At 40.1% G+C, this 27,440-nt stretch overlaps 1 protein-coding gene across 1 annotated transcript in view; it reads right to left on the bottom strand.

Annotated features, from left to right (window-relative positions):
- Positions 1-27,440, bottom strand: part of CAMSAP2 (calmodulin regulated spectrin associated protein family member 2) — a 109,355-nt gene that overhangs the window by 19,011 nt on the left and 62,904 nt on the right. Inside the window, exons 5-9 of the mRNA XM_054980766.1 lie at positions 25,866-25,898; positions 21,957-22,098; positions 19,297-19,436; positions 4,052-4,145; positions 2,751-2,844 (exon numbers count right to left, since the gene is read on the bottom strand). Coding sequence (XP_054836741.1) covers positions 2,751-2,844; positions 4,052-4,145; positions 19,297-19,436; positions 21,957-22,098; positions 25,866-25,898 — 503 coding nt within the window. The remainder of the gene's footprint in view (positions 1-2,750; positions 2,845-4,051; positions 4,146-19,296; positions 19,437-21,956; positions 22,099-25,865; positions 25,899-27,440) is intronic.

The following is a 27,440-nucleotide window of genomic DNA, read 5'->3' as shown; positions in this document are numbered from 1 at the left end:
ACTGCAATAGTGTTATTATTGTATATTTTCAGTGGCTTTCAGACTGTGTTCCTAGGAGCCTTGGGGTTCCTCAGAAACTTCTCAAGAGTTCCTTAATGATGAACAAGCTTCTTCTTTTTAAAAAAAATGACATCCTCCATTGCAATCCACAGTCTCACACGAGGGCATGTTCTCAGTTTATAAGAGCTTCTGATCCCATTCATAATCTGAGATTATGCCACATTCACTTCTATGATATACACTGGGTTTTTTCAGCAGGAACATGGAGGTTTCCTGAAAGATGAATGTGGAAAGGGCTCCTTGTTGACAAGAATGGGAAGGCTGTTAGGCATTTTTTATCATTGCTTTCCTGTTCCACTAGATCCTCTCTGAGAAATAATATATATGTATTTATTTAGTAGCTACCCTTCTTTTAATCTGCTTGATAGTATGATTAAAACCCCATCATATATTTGTTTGTTGCAGGAACATGGTTGTTGATGTACACAAAAACACACTGCCTATAGAATGCCCTGTCCTTTTAATAGGGGCTTAATGTATTTATTGTTTTTATTGTTTTAAGCTGCTGTTAAACCGCCCTGAGCCTGTCTGACGGGGAGGGCGGTCTAGAAATGCGATTAAATAAATAAATAATGTATGGAAATGGACAGCTGAAGTTTTTCATGGCATGCAGGTAAGTATCATTATGGCCCTATTAAAAGGACAAGATATTTTTCTTCAGGCCTATTGGCAAACCTAAGGACAACCTAAACAGAGTATTACACAATGGGCACTTCCCCCTACTGCTCATTTGCAAATCTCTCCAAAAGTCATTAAAATGTTTCAAACATTCAATGAAGCACATGATATAGAAGTCACCACCCTAAAATGTACATTGGGGTGGAATGGCCATTGAACTTACAGAGAAAGTTCCTGACAGGCCACTCTTTGGAGGGTTGCTGGGAACCAGGAGCCCTAGCAGCTCTGCTTAGCACTGCAGAGGCCACTCAGTCTGGCTTGCTCTAGGGCCATTTTAACTTCCTAGTCTGTGCCTGATGTACATTTTTCACACATCATAAAGATATGGGGAAAACTACTGAATGAGTCATTCTCTCCTATGTACAATCTGAGGTAATACATCTCACAAAAGGACAAAATGCCCATCTGAATAATGGGCAATATGTTTACCCTGAAACATGCCTTTGGCACTTTCCTTTATTGTAGCAGCTGCGCCACAGCTTAGGAATCACTGACTGCATAGACAAATTCCAGAAGGGCACAGCCCCCCTTTGTCAGACACATACATGGGCTGAAGCGGGCTCTGGTTGATGAAAACATTCACCAGAATAAATGCATTAGGTCTTTAAGGGGCCACCAAAAACTTTGTTGTTTTTTATCTGAGAGTATAGATATTAGCCAGTTTGGTAAAGTGGTTAAGGGCAGTGGGACTCTAATCTGGAGAACCGGGTTTGATTTCCCTCTTGAAGCCAGCTGAGTGACCTTGGGTTTCAAGGTTTGCTCCCTCTAATTCTCAATGACGAGTTTAAATCCAGCTGGCTTAAGGCAGTATATAGGTATATTACAAAATGGTTTCTCTCCTCAGGTGCTCCTAACACAGGGGGCTGAATGAGCCAAAGGGTTAATTAAACGTAGAATAGAAGACATAGAGCGCCAATCTGACATCTCTAGTGCATCTAAAATGGGGGTGCTGATAAATGATAAAGGTACTCTTGAGCCAGCCAAGTATCTGGCCTCTGTGGAAGTAAATAATTTCAGAAGGGCATTTTCTTTGGCCAGGTGTTGTGCTTTTCCATCAGCGGTTGTTGAGGGTAGGTACAACAAAATCCCCTATGTGGAAAGACTATGTCTATGTCCTTTGGGAGAGGTAGAGTCTGCAGAGCACATGTTCTTCAGTTGCCCATGCTATGGAGAGGTTCATTTAAAAATTATTACTCCACTATTAGATAGGATTCCCAGTCATATAACTACAAATAAAGCAAAGCTCTGCTGCCTCTTAGCTGATAAAAAACCACATGATCACATGGCAAGTAGCCAGATTCTGTACATTAATTTTTAAACAGCGTGAAATGTATTTTAAAAGTTCTTAAATAACCGATGATTTTTCTTTTTATTGATAAGTGGTCTGGTAACATAATTTTTGTATATTGGTCTTGGTACTGTTTCTCAGCCCCACCCACCTCACAGGGTGATTGTTATGGGGATAATAATAACATACTTTGTAAACCGCTCTGAGTGGTCGGTAAGTTGTCCTGAAGGGCGGTATATAAACCAAATGTAGTTGTTATTATAGAAATGTCGATGAATATATATGTGCTAAGTATGTATATGGTCTGATGTTGTTTTTCAGAAAGTATTGCTAGGACGAACTCAATTGAAAAATTAAATATTACAATCATTATTATCTCTTCTTATTGTAGGCAAGAAAAAAAATTATTATCTTACTATGTTTGTGATCAGCGATCATATATTTTCTTTCATTATCTATGGAGGGGACACTGACAGCTTGGAAGGGAGAGGGCTGTTGTTGGGCTTTGGGAAATGTAGCAACATTACAAGGAAGGGTTTCGTTTTATTCTTTCTTCAGCGCTTTGAGCGCCTTGCGCTTTATACTTGAAAGAAGGCAGGAAGCAGGCATTCAGTCAACGAACTTTACTAGCTCCTGACTTTTTAAAAAAGGAGGCAAAAAAGCAAATATATCATAGCATTACAACTTGCTACGTAAATGAAAGCAGAAGAGGTTTGGAAATTACCTGCCTATTGGGTCAAGACTATGTGAAGTGTCTGCATAGCTCCTTCTATTGGCATTTGCTGCAGGAACAGAAGCTGCTTCTTTTGGAGGTTCAGCTGAAATAATGACAAATGTTTTACTGTTATTATTAGGTAGGAGAAGGAAATTAAGTTTTTAACAAAAGGAGCACACACTAATTTCCTGTTTATTTCATTTGGTCACGTGAACAGTCAACTTGCAACAACGGATAATGCACTGTTAAAACTTCCATAAGCAGGACATGTTGGTGATGTGGAAATCCTAACCCAAAGAAGTTATGCCTCTTCCATGAGCACTCTTTCCCCATTATTCTGCTCATTCAAGGTGACCATTTCACATGACAAGCTGTTTGCGCAAGGAAGTTGAAGGATAACAATGCTTGAAGCTGCTCCACTACATAATTCCTCATGCTTTTACGATATTTGGAGGCAACTGCCCCGAAATTAAGGATTCTGTCTTGTTTTATATCATATCCTTGAGGCAAACACAACTATTCACATGGCAGGCAAAGTGCATACAACTGATGCGCTTACACAAATGAGGTACAAAATTATGACTGGAGTCTACCTCAGTGTAACATATGAATATTGAGTACAGGCTCAACTACATGCAATCCCCATCACTGCCTCAGTTTGAAAGGTAAGGGTTAAGTATTATTAGACCTATGCATGTACATGGTATACTCATACACACACAGGCATCATGAGCTCTGGAGCAGATTAATATTGTTTTGCTGCCCCACCAGACACTGATTCTACTAGATTTGCTAATAGTGTTACATTTTGAAAATGGAAAACTGCCTTTCTAAAATGGTTATTTTAGGGCTAGGCAGCTGTTACACTGAGTTTAGTCCTCAAGGGCTTCCCACTTGCACAACATCTAGTTCTAAGGGCATGCACGCTACTGCTGTGCATCTGAGTGACCTTCTCCCAACCAAAGGCTCTCCAGCCCATTCCTCACTAGTGCCCAAACTTAGCATGACACAAGCAAATGGGAGTGATCGAGGTATATAAATGGGAGAATTTTTCCAAGGTTGTGGTCCTCATTTAGCAAGAGAGGGAGTTAAACGCTGTCTGCCCATAACCCAGTGGGTTCATGCAACACTGAAAAATCTGCCTGTGTCCCAATGGGAAAAAGCCATACTGCATGGCATTCAAGTCTTTACCAGTCAAAAAAAATGTTCCTGTTAAAAAGTAGTTGCTGATCACCAAAAACAAATTCAAATTATTTTAACCCAAAGCTCACAGAATATACGCAGTTTAACAAGAAACACCTCAAAATTACCTTGGGGATGAACTACAACTCGAGGCTGAACGAATGATGGCTTCACTACTTCAAACCACCAAAACAGCTCTGCCATGAACACCAAATAATTGCTCTGTAAGAAGAAGCAGAATTGTAGTTAGTAATTATATAAAATCTGAATGAACGTTTACCTGGATAAAACAGAGAAAAAATTGTACCTAGTTTTTACTTCACTGCATTTGTTCTGTACTAAAAGATGAACCATGATAAAAGCAACATTACTAATTTGATGATAGGACATTTGAAACTACGGCACTAAAAATACTAGTTAACAAAACAAAACAACAAGTTCAAAATAACCAAATAGTAACACCGCCAGTTACTTGTATTGGTCTGCAAGGGTAGCAATGACACAACTACCCTAATGCAACTGTCAGAGCAGTCAGACTGTATCCCTTCCCCTCCAAGGCAGCCTGATAAATTTACAGGGCTACAACTGTTACCTGAATTGGTCTCCTTGCAATAAGAGAATTTTGTGTGTGTGTGTGTGTGTGGGGGGGGGAATTAGCTGCAAAGAAAATGGCTATGCGAGAGGTGGTAATTACGGGATCTTTTCCACCAATTTTTATGGAGTCCCTTCCCGGATAGCAGACGAGACTGGTGCTTTAAGTTCAAAGAGCAATCTTTTATTAACAAAGGTAAAACACATGCACACACAGAAGTAAATAATAAAATGGTTCCACACACACACACACACACACAGAGTCCTAGGAAGCTAGCCAGAAGTTGGAATAGAGTGAGGGAGGGGAAGTATATCTACCTATCCTGAAGAGTAGTCCTGTCCAAGGAGGAAGAGAGTAGCTTCAAACATCCAGCGTCTTTGACTAGGAGAGCAAGAGGCTTAGGGCAACCTCAAGGGAGCCGCACTTCGGATCCACTAAGTGTGCAAGATTCAAACGGGGCAAGGACAGTACTCTTAGAGGGTAAAACATGCCCAGAGGTGGGAAAGCCCACCTAGCTGTTGGAACAAAGGTTCCAACAGTCAGTTCCTGGGAATAACAAAGGTTTGATTACCTTGATTGCTAGCTGCTGGGGTGTGTGAAAGAGAATGCAAAGTCTCTCCTGTAACTGCACAAGAGGGGCAATTTGTTAATGGGTTCCACCGGAGCTAAGTTGATGAATTTAGTTACGGAATGTACCTTTCCCAGGAATGAATTATAAGAGCGTATGAATGCTATTTGATTTTCTCCTCAATCATGGGTAGGAGATCTCATCAGGGAAGGAGGGAAAGGAATGTGCTAAGTGGGGAGACACTGTGAGACCTTTATTGCTCTGGATTCTATTCGGAGCTGGGAGGACTGTAAACGAATCACTGCTGGTCACTCTGCATTTATATGCGGCATTCCATTCATGCTTGGATCTCCCAGGCAGGACTCAGCAACTGCTAGCTGGAAATCCCGTTTGCAAGCGAAACTGCATTTGATCCACGGACCTTGTGATTTTTATATCACAGGTAACTATATTAAAAAGCTATCAAACATGGCGGAGGCCAGGCCTACTGCTTACAGAACCTAAACAAGGGAGTGGCAGAAACTCATAAGTGGGAGAGGGTAACAGCACCAATGTTGACATAGCACTGAATACCCTGGGGTTTTAGTGACATGGACAAGCAGAACAGAATGACATTGGAGAGGGACGAACATTGTCAAGCGAACCCTAGGGAGATGCTCTTGTGCGCAGAGCCTGTAGTAGAGGTTAAAGTACACTGCCGTAGTATTCATGCTCCAAATAAGGAAACATTATTCAGACCGAGATGGTTGCTTTTTATTTGCCATTTTAAAATTGTAAATATGGCTAAGTTTTATCGATGTTTATATACTTCTTTTGGATTCTGAGCCACATTCAGGATTCTAGCCAGACTGTAAAATAGCTTTGATACTACCAGTTTAGGGTCACTTAATAACAAATAATGACTATAAACTATTTTTCCACACCTGGCCACAAGATGGCAATACAGGGAAAGACTAAATAATTGCTTTACAGGCTTCTCATGAATTTGGGAGGGAAAGGCATCCTTACACCTGCACTCTTTTAAAAAGCAATTATTCATTCTTACGGAGTTTTATTTAAAATGTGTTCCATTATTTTATTGGGGGGTTGTCTTTAAAAATAAAAGAAAAAAGATGATAGGAAACAGTAGTGATGGACCTCGCTGCAACTGCTGGGATGAAACAAGGCCCACACCATACGACCAGTGCTGTGGGGTAGAAAATTTTCAAGAAAACTTTCCAATGCTATATTTTTCTAGGGGATATTTTCCCTCCTTACATAGGTAAATATAATCTGTTTATCTTTAGTGTCTGGGCTGTTGTGCTGCAAATCAACCATGACAGATGGCCTAAATGTAGGATTATGAAGCATGTACATGCTTATACATGGTCCAGGCTTGCACATGGGGTATTTGCCTTCTATTGTTTAAATTCTGCTAACATTATTTAAATTTAAATTATTCATTTAAAAATGAATAGGAAAAATTTTTTGATTCAAATTTTCCTGGAAAGCTCATATCACTGCATATGACACCACCATACACCAAAAGCCTTATTCACATAAGTTTGCACACAAACTCTCTTCCGTATGTGCATACATTTGCTTTTGTATATGCAAACTCCTCTTCCTCATTCATCTAGCAATAGCTTGGTTGGCACAGCTGCAGAGCAATTCCAATGAAAAAGTGATGGGAAGGGGATATAAAGGTAGGTGAAAGGAATACTTTTCTTTGGTTCAAAGGTTGTACAAGTCTTCCCCAAACGTCCCCCTTGACACAAGTCTGCTTGGATTATTCAGAAACTACACACACAAGCAACAAAACTCCGTCATTAGGAGTTTGTGTCTTACCAAAACTCAAAGTCATGGAAGATTGAAAGGGGCCAAAAAAGGGAGCACGTCTGATCTGGGCCAGGTACTTAATATTTTCCAGCTTAGCTATGAATATTTTCCCAAAAACTTATAAAGCTTTCATTGTGTTGCTGTCAAAACTGTGAGGGAACACCCTGTTCACAGTTACTGTGTAGGCCTGTTTTGCCAGTTAACGCATCAGTATTACCTGTAAAGCTAGAACAGATCCCCCCCCCCACTATATAAAATCCAGAAAACATTACTTAACTTTTAATCATAGCAAAACTTACAAATGCTGATATTTAAAAACATGGACACACATGCCCCACCTTCAAACTACACCACACGCACAGCTGAACAACTAAATCATGAGAGGCTACTTAAGAGCCCAGCACTGTAAAAAGCATCATCAGCCCACGGCTGAGAACAAGTTTCTTGTTGCCATAGTTATCAAATGCAAGCTACAAATAACACTGGAAGGAAAAATACTGCCTTTTATATTCCGCACGCAATAATTAAAATGAATGGAAATACACTGAAATACTTTCCATTCAAGAGTGCAAGAAAGATCAGTTGAGCATTTTGTTGTTGTTGCTAAAAATTCATTCTGCTGAGCTAAATTATTTATGTAACACAGGCCAGGATCCAAAGAGCAGTTTAGGCTCATGTAAAGGATTTCTAATACCCCAGTGGAATTTTTACTCTTTTCTCTTGAACAGTTGAAAACCACGCCCCCTCCCACCAATGCCATGGTGGAATTTGAAGGAATTATCCTTTGTGCAAGAGACTAAGTAACATTTGAAACAAAATGAAATAAACAGACAAATGTTATTTCTCTGAGATTACACCATTATCATCTTCTCACGACAGCCTCAAAAGTTATTGGTGTTAAGCGACTCACATGTGTTTGATAGTCAGCAAAAATAAAAGTATGGAAGAGAAGGAATTCTGGGTTCTTTTCCTATAACATCCCTCTAAATAACAGAGCTATCAATTATGAGTGAGCACAGTAACTCAACCTAACATTCTAAGATCGCGTACATCCCTAAAAGTTTCCCTAAAAGTATTACTTTCCTGCATGCATTCTCCCAGACACCAGCATGAGGTGCTACCATTACATGTTCACAGCTCTTCAAAATACTTCTTCTGAAGTCTCTCATTTTCAAAAAACACAATGGGAATCAAAACTCGGTATGTGCAATTTATTTCTCCCCCAACAAAATCATTTGATTCTGCTACAGTTAAATTAAGAAGTTTTTAGTTTTTAAAAAGACAATAATAATTCATTGTCACAGTGCTTAGTGGGGAAACAACTGAGACTACTGGTATTTTCTACAGATACATCATCTTTATACAATTACACCAGTTTGTCATCTTGCCTCACGAAGACTGCTTTATTGAACCTGACTAGGGTTGCCAGATCCCCATACCCTCCCAGTGGGAGGTGGGGACCTGGCACTTGCCGTGGGTGTCTTCATTTGAGTGCAAAGTGCGTGCATGCCACTGGTGCACATGATGATATCACTTTCGGAGTGACATCATTGTGCCTGGAGGGAGCGTGTGTGCTGGTCCAGGAGGTTTTTTGCCTCCCGGGTCCGTTCCCTGGGCCTCCCCCCCCACCAGCCAGGTGAGTGGCAGTGGTGGGGAGAGGCTGGGAGTGGGGGATCCTCTGCCCCCACTGGGGGACCTGGCAGCCCGATACCTGACACATGTCAATGCTGGCTGGCCAGCTTTCAAAAAAGTGGGTTTAGACTGGAGCTCTTTCAGCATTAATATTTGATAAAAAGTTGATGTGCAGCACATAGAGGAATTCAGGTTATGCAGGGCCAAGTAACATGGTTTTTCCTTTGGCCAGCAGAAAACTTATCAGAGAACTCCTAGAACAGTCTAAAGTAGGACATGTGGCACAAAGAAACAGTTGGAAAATAATCCAATTTCTTCCTTTCTTTGATGATTCCCCTTGAAAGCAATTAACTCTCAACGGCTAAACATGACCTACTTCAACAGTGCATAACAGAAAACTGCAGAGAGATGAGAAAAAATATTTCGTAACAAAATCTAATTAAATATTATGTTTAGCCCACTCTTAAGCAGGTCTGTACAATTAAACTAAGCCAACCAACAACCAGATTGTTGTTGCTATTTAAAACTCATAATGCTAACGGCTTCTTTCATCTCCTTCAAGAAAAGGACAAATAAAGAAATTCTACAATAAAATAATTCAGATTCTCAGCAGTTGTTTGTTAGGGCCCTAGTCTTGTAATCTCACCCTGTAAACAGACAACTGTTGCTGTCTTGTGTGGTGGGATCTCAGTATAGCATTTTAACTCAGCAGACAACTGAGCTGTGTTGGACTTCCCTCTTGCCAAATATTTTCTCCCCCCCACGCTGACACATCTAGAAGAGTACCTGAACATAGTTTTAGCTCCTCTTTGTATCTTTTTTCAGAATTTGTGGCTTACCTGGAGGAATATGGGACTCAACTGGTAGACAAGTGATATACAGGAACCTCACCTGACCTAGTTAACCGCCAGAGGCAGTGAGTGAATGTAATCAGGAGACAGAGCTCCAAAAGAAATATTAAAAGGAAACAAACCAAGTATGAAAAGTTGCTATGGATTAAGGAGAAGCTCTAACAATAGCTGCTGGACAAGCTTCTGTTCAGTCTAGGAAGAAGTCAACATTGTAAGTGGTCTTCCATGCTGACGTTCTTCACTACATAGCTGAAGGGGAGGCTCCCAAGAAAGGTGATCTGTAGGGATAATTTCATGCTGTTCTTCTTGCTTATTAAAATGGCATTATACATGATCATTGCATTTTAATATGTGACTCCTATGAAGCTGTTTGTTCTGATGCCCGGATTGGGGGGGGGGGGAGGGTTATTTTATCCACAGATGGTGTAACATCTCCAGATGGAGAATACTGAAGGAAATAAAATGGATGTTTCCTAAAGTACCTTGTAGGTAGGGGTAGGGGTAGGGGGACAGGGGTAGGGGGACAGGGGAGAAAACAGATCATTCAGACAGTTCTTATATATGTATTGAAGAGATGGGACCAAGGGAATGCAAGAAGTAAATTAGATTTTTCTGTTTCTCATCTGTTTATCAAAACAGACAAAATGATCAATCATAAGTGTCAACTAGAGTTGAGGGGAACTGATTGATTTTGGCAGAGAATGGAAAGAGTGCATTTGGCTTAGTGAAAACTCTGGGCAAGGGATAGTGATGTCATCATTCTCCAAATGTAGGTTTACCATATCAAAGTCTACCAAATCCAGGCAAACTAATTTGCATATTATAAAAATAATTATGCAAACCAAGCACATTGTTATCTACCAGAGGGTTGCATCTCCTCTTGTTATCTACCACAAAAAAGTTGGTCAATGATCACAGATCATGCTATGACCTTTTTTCTCACGCCAGGATTTGCTTGTTTGGAGGAGACTGAAAAGTAGAGCAAGGCAATGTACCCTCGGGTCTTTGATTGTTGTTCTGGCAATATGTGGCTCTACAATTAATGTATATGTTCCCATGGAAAAAGTTCTTGTTTGCTTTTCTTCCATGTCTTGAGCCCCTGGCCTGGAGAAGAAGTCTTCAAGCCAACTTTCAGTGGTACTGAAATAATTCAGAGCACAAATAATAAATTGTGAGTAGTATTGCATTCAGGCTTGGTGTATTAATTATATAGACAGGACTGTTGACCAGATCTACTGATTCACTGAAGTGTGTGTGTGTGTGTGTGGGGGGGGTCCTGTTTGAAATGTATTCACCCCCTTGCTGCCAAGAATTCCATGCTTGAGTCAAAAAGAGAGTAATTCCTGAGTATCTTTCTTCCTTGACTTCTGTCCTAGTCACATTGTGATAGCAGTTGGTCTGGCTTAAAACAGTTGCTTAAAGAAAAAAAGGCTTTGAGTCTGCAAAAGCTTATGCTGCAATACATGTCTTTTAGGTGCCACAGGGTTCTTGTTTTTGTTGATACAAACTTAACACAGCTATCGCACTGGAACCCATTAGTTGAGGCCCCATTTGTTTACATTCAGCTGAATTAAATGGTGAGTTTTTTAATTATATAGAGCAGTCAATGTGCATGATGCTTTACAGAGCACAAGAAGGCAAATCCTTGTCCTGAGGAGCTTACAATCTAAATGTTGAGACAAGGGAGAGGTGGGGAAAAAACTGAGGAAGAATGTGTATTCATGCTGATAACATGTACATGGGCTTAGTTCCTCTAGGGGAGGGGAACTAAGGGGTTATGTAAAAAGTTCACAGTTTTTCCTAGGTTGTCTCTCTTCAGGAAAACCATCCTCACATGCACACAACATTTTATACCCCATTTGAAAAAAGATGAGGAGGAAACAACTCTTATTCAGGAAGGCATTCAATAAGCCTTGCGACAACTATAGGAAAGGCCCTACTCTTCACAACTAACTGATGTTCTTACCTCTTAGAGTAGGGCCTGACCTGCTGAATTTAGGGCCACCAACTGGTGTGGAGAAAAACGTTTGATCTCTTTAATGGAGGTTTAATGTAAGGAAGTGGACTGCTGAACCATTTGTGGCATGAAGACATATAACATCACCTAATAAATGACACCTCCTTAATCCTCCGTTAAAGAGACAGGTCAGGCCAGTTGACAACCACATTTATAATTTAGAGACAACATTTAACTTGCTTAATATGGGTGTGTGGGTGTGTGTGTGAGAAAGAGAGAGAGAGAGAGAGAGAGAGAGAGAGAGAGAGAGAGAGAGAGAGAGTTAATCTTTGGCCTGTGTCTCAGGTCCAAAGAAAATTTGTCAAGACCTCTCTAGACACACAGGCACACTCTCTAGCTTGTAGCATTAGTCAGCAGAAGTCCATAGCCAGCTGATTTGAGCTGCTATTCTATATATACCTACACCTATCGATTCAGTGGGGTTTCACTTGTTTTCATGAAACTTATTGTCAAAATATGAACAGGGCCACAGCTTTCAAGTCCAACTTGCTCAGAAATAAAATCTACCCATTTAAATGGGACTAACTTCCAAACAAGAGTTGCCCAGCAGTGTATCATAAATATCTCCCAACAACATAGTTTCAGGTGGGTAGCTGTGTTGGTCTGTAGTAGAAGAGCAAGATTCAGGTCTAGTAGCACCTTAGTGACCAAACAGATTTCCCGGGTATGAGCTTTCACAGTCAGAGCTCCCTTTGTCAGAAACTTTCTTCCCTCTCCTGGCAGCTTCTCCATGGGAGACGTCTGGCGAAGTTGGAAAAGTTGAACGACAGGAAACCACTCAGGTGAGTTGTGTGGTGGCCACTGCCAGGCCCCAGCCAAGTCATGCAAGTTGTACAGAGGCTGTCACTGGGTCTAGGTGAGTTGTGTGGAATCAAGTCATAGCTACTGCTGCATCCGGGTGAGTCACTAAGGGCCAAACTACAAGTGACGAATGACACAGGTTGGACACTTGTCAGCTTCCCTTAAGTTTTGATGGGAAATGTAGGCAGCTTGGCAGAATGTTGGACAAGTGACAGTTGAAAAGTCCATTGGACAGCAGTCAGAGAGCCAAGCTGCAAGACCAGGATGCCTACATTTCCCATCAAAACTTGAGGGGAGCTGACAAGTGTCCAACCTGTGTCATTCATCACTTGTAGCTTGGCCCTGAGATTGCACGGTAGCAAGTTGCCTGATGTGGCTGCTGGACTTGGCCCTGATGCAGGGCAGGAGAGAGGGCAGCAGGGGTGGACTGTGAGACCAGAATAGCCTGGAAAGGGCCAAGCCCTCTTCCCCCTTTTTACTGATAGAAATAAAGGTATGAAGTCTGACTGTAGTTGCCTAAAAACATCCACAGTGGCCAGTAAGATCTCAGAGAGTATTTGTTTCCTAAAGGTACTGGCACTGCACCTGTTATTTTGAGTGGTAGACCCATGTGTCTGTGTGTTTTTCAGATTTTTCCGGACACCTGGAGATTTTCTCAAGTTTGCAGAAAAATCTGTCTTGTTTGTTTACGGCTCCATTCTCTGGATCTAAGTGTCCACAGATGGGGACCATGATGAGAAACTCTCTCTCTCTCTCTCTCTCTCTCTCTCTCTATAAGCAATGGACATTAATTACCGTAGGCTCTAATGATACTCAGTGCATCAAATGCAATAAGCCAAAGGTAGAAACTATATGGTCTGCACATACTGCAGATGTGATGTCAGCCAGCTAGCTCCCTGTTAACAAGAAGTGGTACAGTCTTGAGAACAACAGTAAAGAAAACAGGAACAGTAGGTCAAAACAGTCCAGATGGGTAGGATAAGGAGCAGAGCTAAATCAATCCCATCCTATGCTACAAAAGCAGATCACGTCCTAATATACCTATCGAGATGAATGTTTCTAAATAATTCAATTAAAAACATAAAGAAGCTCATTGGGTTGTGCCCAAAAGATCTCAGGGCACTTGCAAATGCTCCCTGTAATGATTTTAAGTAAATGTGTGTATGTGTCTTTAAATGCTTGGTGTGGTATAGATGAAGAGTGGGGGTGAAAGAGAGGGATGAGTGAGTGATATGATTGGTTGATGACTGAGAGTGTGGGCGGAGTGAACGCAGTTTTAGACTGAGAGTGGAGAAAAAAGAGTCAGTCAGGGCAAGAGAGGCAAGCTGTATGTAGCCTGAGCCTGTGTATGTTGTCTGAGAGAAATATAACCTGTGTGGAAGCCTGAACTGTGTGTTTGTGAAAGAACAGTCAGTCAGGGAAAAGCAGACAAATTGTGTGTGCACCTGAGAAAAGATCTTACTTGTAACTCAGAGAGAAATTAATATCAAAAGCAGGCAAGCTGTGTGTGAAGCCTGAGAGAAAATCTGTGTGACTGGGTTTAAGTAATTTTAAGAATTGAGAACTACTCTTTTGAAACCATCAAGTTTTAGAAATAATATGAAATGGATATGCTTCTTATAAAAATAAAAGTTTATTAATTTTTTTAATCCCCGAGTTATTTCTATATCCCATTGCTTTCCTCAGGGCACATAGTACCACGAAAAGCCTGACCCTTGGGCACGTTACTAAAAGGAGAAATTTAAGTTATTCTTGGAATATAATATTCCTGGTGGCAGCAATCTACCTAGAGGGTGTAAGAGAAAGATTAAAGGAAAAATCTACCCAAGAAAAAGAAAGGGGTCGTCCCTCTGACTGACTTTTTTCTGTTACAACAGCTGAATTTTCAGACATGTTCAACGGTGCTCAGAGCACCAGCTTAAGTGTTTCCTTTGCCAAAATTTGGGAGGAAAACTTGGCAACCCTTCTACATTTACATGTAAATAAGTGTGTCACATCCGGCTTGTGAAAACGACTGCAATGTGATTTTTCTCCTAATAAAAGTTCCAAGAACAAACTATAATTGTTTTGAAAAAAATCATTCAGACATACAGGTAGTAATATCAAAGTATGTTAATCAAACTATTCATATCAATGTCTAAATCTCAACATGCCCCATCTGTGGCTGAATACAGATAAGACAGGTGTTTCTTACAAACCCAAGAAAAGCCCCAGGTTTGCAGAAAGATCTGAAGTACATTGGGGGGGGGGGTAAAACCCTCCAAAATTATAGAAGCAGCTTTAAGGAACCAATGCCCTTAGTGACCATTCCTAGACAACCACAACAGTATTGCCAGTCTTCAACTATAGGTTTCTATCAATAAAAGGCAAGAGGAGGGGGCGGGCCCTTTCCAGGGCTGCTTTGAGGGAGGTCTAATGGGGGCCAAGCCTGAAAGCAACCACTGGGCAACCTGATACCACACAACTTGCATGACTCACCCAGGCCTAGCTGCTAGATACTGTTCAACTGTCACCCTGCAACAGCCAGTGCTGTGTAGTGGTTAAGAGTTTCAAAATAAGATCTGGGAGACCCATGTTTGAATCCCTACTTTGCCATGGAAGCTCACTGGATGACTTTGGGCCAGTCACACATTCTCAACCTAACTTACCTCAACAGGATGTTGTGAAGATAAAATGGAGGAGAGGAGAATGATGTAAGCCGCTTTGGGTTCTCATTAGGGAGAAGAGTGGGATATAAATAAAGTAAATAAGTGATCGATATAGCTGAAGAGGGTGGCAGTTAAAAGGCAGGTTAGTTGGTAGATGGGAAGACAAGAAGGAAGCAGAGAAGGGAGAGGATACGGGGTTGCTAGGAAGAAGGAAAGAAAAACTAGTGTGAGGAGGGGATACAAGAGTTAGTCAGGTGCCCCCAAGTCCTCACAGGTTCCCTATCGTGCAACTGGGCACAGTAGTCCACAATGTGCAACCGGGCCTGCTCTGGCAGCTGACAAACACACAACTTAGCCATAGTTTCCCTGGCTGCCAGGAAGGGAAAGCTGAAGACGCAAGCAGATAAAGATAGGTTGGGAAGGAGGCATGAAAAGTAAAAAGGTTATTGGGGCTTTCAGGGAAGTGAAACTGAAAATCGTGAGGGAGGAGAAAATGTTCTTGTGGGTCTCCCACTTGTCTATATCCTAACATGCTAGCAGCATCCTCAGGGAGGTGCACCTGGCCTCCTCACTGCCAATCTTTAGGAGGTAGTTGAATTTTTTTTATTTAGGACTGCTTTTAACTAACTTTGTTCTTGATTTACTGGCAGTCATAAACTGTGCTTTTAAACTTATTTTATGATTTTTTTTTCAAGTTATTTATATTGTAAGTTCCAGCAAGGTAGAAAGGTGGCTAATAAATATTTTAAATAAATAAGTAATAATAAAAACAACATTCAATTTATATACTGCCCTTCAGGGCAACTTAATGCCCACTCAGAACAGTTTACAAAGTATGTCATTATTATCCCACAATAATCACCCTGTGAGGTAGGTGGGGCTGAGAGAGCTCTGAGGGAGCTGTGACTGACCTAAGGTCACCTAGCTGGCCTCAAGCGGAGGAGCGGGGAATCAACCCTGGTTCTCCAGATTAGAGTCCTGCTGCTTTTAACCACTACACCAAACTGGCTCTCTACTGCAATACTATAGATGGCAAGAGACTATCAGCAGTGGTTTGCCATCGCCTGCCTCTGTAGGCCTGGTCTTTGCTGGAGGTCTCCCATCCAGTCACTAACCAAGGCTGACCCTGCTTAGCTTCTGAGATCTGACAAGATCAGGCTCACCTGGGCTATCGAGGTCAGGGCTGTTATGAGTATACCAGCAGGTAATTTCCCAGCATACATATACTGGGAATATGCAAACATCATCTTGATGAACAGAGACTAGGATCCACTCTTACCTTGCAAAGCTTAACACACCCTCAATACTGCATTAATTAGGCAAGGGAAAGAATTCTAGGTTAATGGTGTTAGAACTCTGTGAATTTTAATATTCATATACTGGCAGATGTATTGAGAAAAAGCTTTTTGGGCCTAGCTTCAAAGTGAAGTTTTGAAACAACCTGCCCATACTTAAAATGGCAATGAAAGCAAGATTTCATATAGCTACTCTTCATAACACCCCACCTAATGTACACATCCATATATTGAAGGTCTACTGTTCTGGAATCCTATATTGGCAGCATTAAAATTATCCGTCTGTTGGAATATTGGCATAAGGTTCTTGGAAATTAATGGCTATCCTGCCAACAGGGTTTGTTCATCTTAAGCAACCTAAGGAAGATACTCCGCTCAACTGTGCTAGTATTCACCTGAAACAATTTCGCTCAGAATTAGGATTTTTGTTTTTTGGCCAGAACACAAAAATCCCTGTTTTCTATATATTAACTACAATTTCTATATTAATTGCATGTTAGCAATTTATACAGATTTCCCCCCATAAAATACCAAATTAATTAAATAATACATTTACGCAAAAATATTTTAAATTAGGAGTCTAATATGAACATCAGCAGAAAGTGGTATTTCTGTGCAGTTGGATCTTGCATTTTATATACTTATAATAATTTAATCATTATGTTGTCCAATGCAGTATCCTTTTTCAAATAAATCAAATAAAAGGTAAGCTTTAAAAGCAGCTAAAAATAACACTGCTGCAGTAAATACAGCAGGAGGAAAATCACTGTCTCTTTCAAAGTCCTTCAAATGTTTTGCTCATAGGGACCCAGAGTCCATACATATGGAGGGCTGGATCCAGAATAATTTTTTCCATTAACAGAAGGTGCTTCCATTAGCAGAACAGCACTGCCCTTGCTCCTCAATCCCAGTGCAGCTCACCAAATCCCCCAAAATGCTGTTTGGGCTATAGAAACAGGATGACGGAAAAATCAAGGGTTTGGCAGAAGGACAGTGCAATCCTAAGCAGTTGCCATGGGCTTAAACTGGTGTAACTCTGTTTAGGATTGCACTGGGAGAGTATCAACAGAAATTGCTCCCCTCCTTCTGTGAATGAACAATTTAGTGTGGATCCAGCTCAAATGTACCTTACCCTTGAACGAACACAACAATTTTGAAGTAATGTCAAAAGAATATGGGAGAAATATAGTATGAATGCAACAGTCCAATGCCCCTATCACTTTCTTGGTACCCCAGAGTAAGATCTCCAGCTTGACAGAATACCAAGATCATCCTAAACTCATTTGCCATCTTCTGGGCATGGAGTAGGGGTCACTGGGGGTGTGGGGAGGGGAGGTAGTTGTGAATTTCCTGCTTTTTGCAGAGGGTTGGACTAGATGACCCTAGAGGTACCTTCCAACCATATGATTCTATGATGCTATGATTCTATGTTCTGGCAACTGTGCTAGCTTCTTATGAACATCTGAGCCCACTTCAAAGTACTGATACTGACCTACACAGCTTTACTCAACTGGAATTATATATACTTCAAAGAACAAATTTTAATGATTGTTTCTGTCCCGATACAATTTCATAGTGAACATCTGATGAACTTTATCATGATGGAAGTTTTCGGTTTTTTAAAAAAACACTTTGGGATAAAACTTTTAAAATAAAGACTGTATGTAAATAAGATGACTGAATAAATAAAAGTAATATACGAAGCTACAATATATCAAGTCAGATCCCTGGCCCATTAACCTGTTAACTGCCTAGTACCAGCTAGCAGCAACTCTCTTAGATTTCTGCTACACAGGAGCCTTCAATAAGCAATACCAGGAAGTGGACCTAGGACCTTCTGCATACAACACATATCTTCTGTCACTGTCACTCAAAATTTCTCAGGTACTAACTCCTGGACATTCTTGACCAGGACTGTGCCATTTCTTTATATTTGTTTATTATACTCTACCTTTCCCTCATAGCTTAAGATGGCTTACAATTCTAAAAACTGAAACATACAAAATTCAATAAAAATCCATTTACCCCACTCCTCAAGAAAATGCCTGCAGCTTAAAACCCATCAAATGCCAAAGCACCTCCTAAAAAATTCTAAAGACAGCGCCTCCCTCACTTTCTCAGGGAGCCTTTTCCACAAAGTGGGAGCCACTGTAGAAAAGGAGATGCCAAGAGACCCACCTTTAGGGGGGAACAACTACAAAGTTTCAGCTGGAAGACCGTATTTGATTGTATGGAGACAAATGTGTAGAGACTGTTCACATCACAGGTATAAAACTAGTTGAACTGTGTAGCAGAATGATACAGGATTCAATACAGAAGATTGTACGTTCATTTAATACTTTGATACCAGCCATTCCCAAACTGTATGCCAAGGCATATTTGCTCAGCTACCAAGAGAATTGCTACCATGCCACAGGAAATCAAACTAAAGCTTCCTAGAAACAAACTAGTGCAAAAGCATCAATTAAATTAGGACAATGAGCAAATCCAACCCCCCCCCCAAATTTTTGTAAGCAACTATCTGTCAGGCTGAATCCCCAAGCACACTTTTTCAGATATAAATCCCACTAATAAAAAGGACTTATTTCCAAGCATGCATGGAGAGGATCATGATGCAAGTCCTTGCCTTTTGTATCCAGCTCGCAATGCGTAGAGAACAGTAAAAGGGTTTACACTTAAATACATTTATTGAATTTATTTTATTGCTACTTAAAACTGGCTGCATACTTTACTCTTACAAATTATCCTTTTTTGGGCTGCACCTGTGAAAAAGGCATCCAATTTTAATTAAGAAATTTAGTTTGTCTCAGCTTATTTTGAAATGTGGGATATAAACAAACAGGGAAGCGCAGCTAGTTATCTGTTCACATAGGCAAAATCTTAAGAATGTAAACTGCAAATAAATACACATGCACTCCCTCAAACACACACATCAACTGCAGGACAAATTTTTTTGAAGTCGCACCCTAAAAATAGCCAGAAACGTTCAAGAATTCTGGAAGAAAGTAAAAGCAAGGTTAGGCTATAGCCAGGTCTTCGGAGAGGTGGCATATATATGCGCCAAATAAATACTATCCAAAGACTCACCCACGGCCTGAGCATGGACATGATCACAAACACATTACACATACATCATAGCATTCTTTGTTACCTTTACTGAAGAAGCAGCATACAGCATATCCTCAAGTGAAAAATGGCAACATTGGTTCAAATACTCCTGACAAAATTCCTGTATCAACTGCAGATTATACAAGCTGTCAGCCAGTGACATGGTCTCCTTCAAACATACATCTATGAAAGAGAAAATGTAGGTAATTTTACATACTGGACACTTTCCCAGTGTATTCTATATTTATTCTTAACCACTCCTAGGGGGGTGCTGTAAGTTTGAAACCATATTATTCTTTAAAACCCCATAATACTGCCCTTGCCTTTTTCATGGACAAATGGGAACTTGTTGCCTACTCAACATGCCCCTCCCCCCGGCCTTCAGGACCGATTAGCTCCATTTCAGAACTTATTATAGTGTATTTTGTTTTCCAAACAAAGTGATTCTGAATAATTTGGGTTTTAGTAGGTCTGAGATTTTAAAAACAGTTTATCTTCAGGGAATACTTTCAATCAACCTGTCCTTTCACCTCTGTGAATTGCAGATCATTCTAGGGCACATTCTAGGGTACATACTCAGTTCACTGACTAGCCCTACTGGGACATACTGCCCTGCATGACACAAATCCCCACCCTGCTACAAAGTTTGGGTTACAAATGTCACCCTGGAGTTCTCATGGAATTATGACTGATCTCCAGTCAGTTTGCCTGAAGGATATGGCAGCTGAGGAGGGAAAATTCTGTGGCATCACATCCCTCTGTAAGGTAATGCATGTAAGATCAGTAGATAATGCTGTAAAATATCTTAATTGTGTATACAATTCTCTACAGATGGTTTAAAAGTTCAGGATATTGGCTGAGAGGGGGAAACTGTATATGTGGAGTGACAAAGTGACAAAATGAGGGAGTGGAAGAATGAGAGAGATTAGAATTCTGAATAGATGAGAGGCTATGATTGAGGGGTATATAATTATGTGGAGAGGCTAAGAAAGAAGGGCAGTTTTTGTTTTAAGCAGGGATATGCTAGGCTGATAGGATTTGTAAAGAGAGGTAGATAGGAAAGGAAGCTCCAAGTCCAATGGTACCTTAAAGACCAACGACTTTCAAGGTTATTATGACTGCTTTCGAGAGTCAAAAGCTCCCTTAACTGGATAGTAGTGACAGACAGTATTAGGAAGGATCAAGTTTAGAGAGCTGACTGAATATTCTGAACTCTGTATGTTTTTTTTTAAAATTACATTTAAAATTCATTTTAAAAACATGTCCTCACCTGAACCCTAACATTAATGGTTTCAGGAGTAATGCTTATGCTTGTCGGCCTTAGTTACCAAATGAGGATTTAACTGAATGTGGATCCAGCACGATCCTGGTGGAAGTGCTGTTTGTGAGAGCTAACAGAGATAGGGGATACAGATTGCACTTCAGTGAGCCAAGTGCTACACCCTTCCCTCTTCAAACCATCCATTCCCAGACACTGCCCTCAAATCTCCAAAAACTTCCCAAACCAGAGTGGCCAACCAACCCTGTAATAAGCTCACAATGTTGGTGAGGATAAAAATGAAGACAGGGCCAAGGACACGGCCTTGAGCTTCTTGGAAGAACGGCAAAAAAGTGAGAGAGACGGACTGAACTCATTCCAGAACATATCAGCAGATCAGCTCAGCTCTTTCCAAGGAAGCTGGTTCACCATTACAAACCTTTGCATGAAAAGATGGCCTGGAGCGCTTTGAAAACTGCTACATCAGCCTATCTATCTCTAGTCATGTTCCTTATTTCTACACTCTACACTCAGACGTATATCAGGTCTAAATCTTACCTGATTTAATTACTCTACCTTCTTTGTAATGCAGGTTTTTTAAAATGCTCAAATATTCAGCTAAAAGGGGGGGGGAGATTTATTCATGACAAAAGCACTCCAAATAAGTTGCTAAAGTAACAAGAATGGAAAACAAGTGCATTTTGGGCTGCACTGACTTATCAGTGGTTTCTGGTCTAATAATAATAAATAGTAAACATATTATGTAGCACTTTTCTTGAGTGTTCACAGTACTTCACACACAGTAGTGCAGCAATCTATGCCTGAAGTGAAATCTGAACCAAGGACTTCCAGGCTGAAAGCACTGACAATAATTCATAGGTAAGACCAGCTCTCTAGAAATCTAGTCAGGAAACCTGCAACAGAAAACTCTAATTTTTAAATATCCAACCAATAATATTAATTAATGGATATGCTCTATTCATGTCAGAAGTTTTGGGTTTTTTTGTTAAGCCAGCAAAAGCAGAATGAAGGTCCCCAGAACATATATATATATATGTATCAGTACAGGTAGAGGATTGCAATCCAAGCTGAATCAAAAAGATGCACCTCCCTTGCTACCCTCCCTAATTCCTCCAGCAGTTAGCAGAAATTGTCTACATTTTCTGAATTTTCCATTAACTAGAATAATTCCTGGTACTCCGTCTTCTTCACCTGGTCCAATGATTTACCTAACAGTTGAAATCATGTAATTTGTACTCACAGATTCCAGTTATTATTGGCTGTATGAACAGAGTAAGCTCTTTACAAAATTGCTTTCAAATAAGTTGGTTTCTTTTTCTTTTCATAACTAAATTCAGAAGGGAAACTCTGATGTTGCTAACTGGACTATTATTTCTTATGACATTCTAACACACTGAAAAATTAAAACAAAATATCCATCTCACCCTCCATTCTGACTATATCTGGGCAGTAAAAATGTATCAGGGCAGCTAAAGCGCAACCGTCTGTACCATCCTTCAGCAGATTTTCCACCAATGGAATGCAGGGCAGCTGCTTAAGCAGAGTTTGCTCCTTCCTATAACGAGCCTATCGTGCAAAAAAGAAAAATAAAATGAAATAGACCTATGCCCAGAAACATATGTGAAAGCAGGTTTTGTACTGCAGAATTAATGATCCATTTACTCAAAAAAATTGTTTCCAAACCAGACATAATTATCCTTTAAGCAAAACGTAAGTTCATTTTAGAGAAAAACCGAATGCTAATTCAGAGTTGTGGGGTTTTTTTTTAGTATACTATATTTAAATTATGCTGGAATAAACATCCTCATGGTATTTTGTAGACAGAACAATTTGCAATACTAAAATTCAGCAACAGATTAACACGGACAGATTATTTAGCTTCTCTCATTTAGCAAGATTTTATAAAAGGAGGAAGAGTATCATTAGTTTCTATCACCACTTGAGAAACAGGACTAGCAGTCATATTTTTATGAAGTTCAAAAGTAAGGAAGGAAGTACCAGCTTTTTATACTGCTATTTCACTAAGTGAAATTTTGACAGCTGATGTCCTTCCATAAAATCAATACAGGCTTAAAGAACATTTTGCAACAATGTAATTTTGCATTACTAATGTCTAGTGGGGGGGGGGGACATGGAGGCACTGTCAGGCAATAACATGTCACTTCCAATGAAAAGCTGGGACTGACATCATGCCTATCTAGGAATTGCTGGAAATAGCAATTCTGAGAGAGGAATGATATCACTTCTGGATTTTCCCTAGACATGATGTAATGCTCCTGCCCAACAGAACCCCTGACCCTGGTTCTCCCCCCCTCCCCCCGATTCCAGCAATCCTAGTAGACATTAGTCTCGTTAAGAGTAAAACCACAGAGTTTCTGGTGATTCCAAGAGAAGCATGACATCAATTCTGGTAACGCAATGATTTTTTTTCTCCCTCTTGCCAGCCTCTGGAGTTCTGGTGGGCAACAGGAGCTGCGAGTGGGAGATCTTCCATCCCAGTGGGAAAATAGGAAGCCTCATGTCTAGTAATGTCACTAACAGGACTATTGTTTCTTATGACATTCTAACACAGGTGGTGTAAAGTTGTGAGGGGATTATCCGAGATATGCCTGTGGACCACCTTCCAAAATGGGCTTATTTCGTTGAGCTTTTAAGAACTTGAGTTAAGCCACGAGTAGGATTTTTTGACTGCTCAGGGAATACTGAAGTTAGAAATGCTTATAAAGTAAATCCAGTTGAACATACCTAAAGTATTTTGATACAAGGTAAGCTATAAATCTAAATAACAGATCCAAGCACTCTATCATTTGTCCCCTTTTTAGAAAGATGATAAAACCTCTATGCTACATTCTCTCTGCATTCTGTCCATACTAATGGATATTCATTTAGTTGGAACAGGTTTGGCCCAGAATAGGATAATAAATGACAATGAATGATACACAAAAAGTACACTTTTAGAAGGGGGTGGAGAAGGGCCAAGCTATTCATGGGATAACCATGAACGGATTGCCATTATTTGTTAAGGTGTCAAAAGCAGTTACAGAGAAGGGAAGACCTGTACTGCAGCCATAGCTATACATCCCTGGCACCACTTCCCCCAACTAAAATCACTCCTCCGAAGCTACTTTCAGCTGTGATGGGAACCAAAGTAATGTACAATACAGCTACCAACCAGCCTCTCCCTTCCAACACTGACACTGATTGTTTTCCCTGCACCATAGCTCTGATCTAATCTGGACTCCTCTATATTTGCTCAGAAGCCTTTAAAAAAATATTGTGAGCCCCACTGCAATCCAATGCAGATTTAATGGCAGCATAAGTCCACTGATTTCAATGGGTTTGGATTAGTGTAACTGTGCAAGATAGCACTGCCATGCTAAATTAAGTAACATGCCGTTTGGTCCAAAGAAGATTCAAAACAAGATTAAAAACAAGGCTGTTTTCACACATCTTACTGGCTCCAGTATGTCGTGCAAAGCTCATGAAATCACACCAGGAAGACGCTGTCCTTGCGGGAGCTTTGTGTGACATGCTGGAGCTGGTAAGACATGTGAAAACGGCCCAAGTTAATAACCACTGTTAACAGATTCATCTTTTTGTAATTTAAAATAATATGTTTTAATCGGGTATTTTATACCTGATTTTTATTGCAACTAAGTTATCAAGAACAGTAAAACAGTCCCCCCCCCCCCCACCATCCCCATGGCAAAAGAATGTATGACTAGCAAACATACAGTACACAGGCCTATTATTTGTTTATAATAGACACTCGATGTAGAGAGCCAACCAGCTGCTGAAGAATAATCAGTTGCAGTCTGAAGCACAGGCGGTGAGGCAGCCGCCCTTCAACTCTACCTAAATAGCTGCATGAAATGAGGAGCAAAAGGAATTATTGTAGGCAGGGAAATACGGTCTTTGAAGATGGGAGAAAAAAAAGGTTCAACAGCCTCTCCTACTTGGGGCCTCCCACTGATATTAGGTCCCCCTTCAGACTATCTGCATTTTTTTTTCAGGTTTCCAACAACTTGATGCTCTCAGAAGTTTGCCATGTTCTATGCTGCATACATTCCAGGGTGCTCCAAATACATTTTCTCCTGTTAATGAAAGAAGTCACTAGCAAAAGGAGAAGTGTGCCTCAAGAAAAATGCTCATCAGTATATATACCACTGATTCCCCCCTTCTCCATCTATGTACCCACTTCTTAACAGATAAGCAGTATATGCAAACTGTTTCTCTGGAGTACAAAAGTTACCTGCAATACAGATGCATATATTTAAAGAAGACTGACTGCACACTTTCAAATGGCCAGCAACTTTAGGATGTAGACGGTTAATGCACTTATGCCTAGCGGTGTTAAAGACACACTGATTTCTTAAAGAATTTAAATTGATAAATTGTTCACAGGATAGCATAAACAGTAAAGTTGAGGAAATGTGCACACAATATATATTCTAATTTCAATTAATGTATCTTTAAAGAATAGAACGTATTGGATTGTTTCAGGCTTCTGCTAGCCCACAGAACCAAAAGTTTAAGACATCAGAGTAAGCTGAAAACTACAGTTTCTACAAATCCAATTATTTTAACGCGAAGTTAATTTTATTTGCGTTGAACAGAACTTTGCAAACAAACCTGCAATTATGGATATATAGAAACAATATTGCAAATATATGCATACAGATAAATGCATAGTAAATTACTTAAACAACATTATCACACCTTTGTTTCCAGTTAATCATAATGCTTTCCATAGTGTTCTCACGTTACTGAAAAAAGTCTACCTGTGCTGCTAGGGTTGCCAAGTCCCCCTATCTTAAAACTGGGGTGAGGGGGCTGGGCTGGGTAGGGGTTCTGGTCCTTCTATTGTGTAATTCACAGGGTTTCTGATGACGTCAGTTCTAGTTCAAAACTGAAGCAATAGGGTCTCAGTGGGGCTGATTCTTTAGGAATCAGTGCCAAATATAGTGTTTTCATTATGTTTGGGGTGGATTCCTAAAGCATCGCCCCTGCTGACACCCCACTGCTTCCAGTTTGAATTGAAAGTGATGACACTGGAAGCCCCACAGCGCATGCCATTTCGCCACGTGTTTCAGCCAGCCTGTCCATGTTTCTTCACCTGCCAGCCAGGCAGGCAGTTGCAGAGGGCTGCAGCTGTGGGTGGGTGATACCCTGCCCCCAGTAGGGGGCTGGCAACCCTATTTGCTTTATATAAAATCTACAATAAAATCTCGAACACATACAGATGAAATGAATGATTAGACCAGCATGACATGGACAGAGCCATTCATAAAATTAAGCTAGTGTATCAAAGGGAAGCAGTTGGGCAAACTTACAGGAACCAGTTTCCAAAACCATTTGGAAGGAGACTTCAGAGGAAGCAGCAGGAAAAAAAGAAAAGAAGCAAAGAGCAAAGGAAAAGTGAAAACTCTGACAAAACTTTACAATTCCATAATCACATTTAATTTAACAGTCTCAGTTTTGTACAAACATGGCAACACTTAATACCACTGGGGATCAGTACCAGCATTGCTTTTCATCACAAAAGGCAATAAAAAGGCATCTATCTAAAGAATAATTTACTTTTTGTACTTCATCAAATACTAACACAATAGTTACTTATTACATAAGTCAAGTTCAGTTCTGTCACTAATATGTTATTTTTAGTCATGGCTACATGAGAAATATAGTGATTATGTCATAGCAGTTCTATATAGACCTGTATAGCAGTTTGGAAACATGCAATGTTTAACCTCTAATAGACACGTGTACTTTTAACAAGTTCAAAACATACATTTATTTTCTAAGAAGGTAGAAAGTTTTCATTGGACTGCTTTGGTAATAACAAATACAGCAAAACACATTCTGGCAGTGGTCTGAAAAGCAAAAATAGTGTTTTGTGTTAAAACTTTAGCATAAAATAGTGGTAGTAAGATGATATAGAAACAGGACACAGTTAAATTCAGAACAAGCAACTAGGTTTCCTATAAACCAAAGATCACTAATCAAATGGATATTTAATGCAGTACCCTGTAGGGGCTTGACATTTTTTCTGAGTCTCTTCATCTGCCTATCTCATAATCTTCCTACATATGCCTGCAAGTCATTTAAACACGTCAGAAATGTAAAAAATACATAATAGATATTAAAAGAATTGTTAGTGTAAGCTTATCCCCCACTCCTTCTCTCATTTAAAACAGATCTACAGCTTTTCTGAATTGCCTTGTGAACTTGGGGAAGCTTAAAATGTAGTTCAGGGGATTCTACAGAAACAGCTTCTGCGAAGAAAACCTCAAGGACATTTGGTTGAGTTTATGAATAGAGTGTGCCTCTATAAATTGCAGTCAAAAGCCTTCAAATAAATGATCTTTAAGAGCGATGAGTATGGATCAAAAGATTCTGTTCATGAGTGGGACGTGTGCCACCAGTTTCCCCAAATACTACTCCCCGCCTCCAAAAAAATAAATAAAAAAACTCTGGCAACAAAGGGATGGAGGGGCCTCCAAAGTGGCTTTTCAGGAGCTATATATTTGGGAAAAGATCAATGCATTGCATTCATTACAGTTAAAAATAAATTCAGTAGAAGATTCCATACTGCATCTGGCGGAAGACAGTGGAGATTTATTCATATTTTAGAAGGGGTTCTGACAAAGGTCAGATTATGACTTTTTTATATGCAATGAACTGAAATTTATGTAATCATTGATGGAAAATATGTCACTGTGAGATCTTTTCTTCATCATTTTTGAGTGGCAAACATGCATGCCCCCTACAGTCAGATACAAGATTTAACATATTTTCGGGAATTTCTATTTTCATTAAATGTATAAGATACGAAAATTTTCATAAGGAGAACACATATTCAAAGACAAGAACTGTAAGTAGCTGAGCAGGTTTATTTATTTTATTTT

This window comes from Eublepharis macularius, chromosome 5, assembly GCF_028583425.1.
Source record: "Eublepharis macularius isolate TG4126 chromosome 5, MPM_Emac_v1.0, whole genome shotgun sequence".
NCBI classification, from domain to species: Eukaryota; Metazoa; Chordata; class Lepidosauria; order Squamata; family Eublepharidae; genus Eublepharis; species Eublepharis macularius.
Note: the sequence above shows the minus strand (reverse complement) of the source record. Positions and strands in the feature narration are given on the sequence as shown.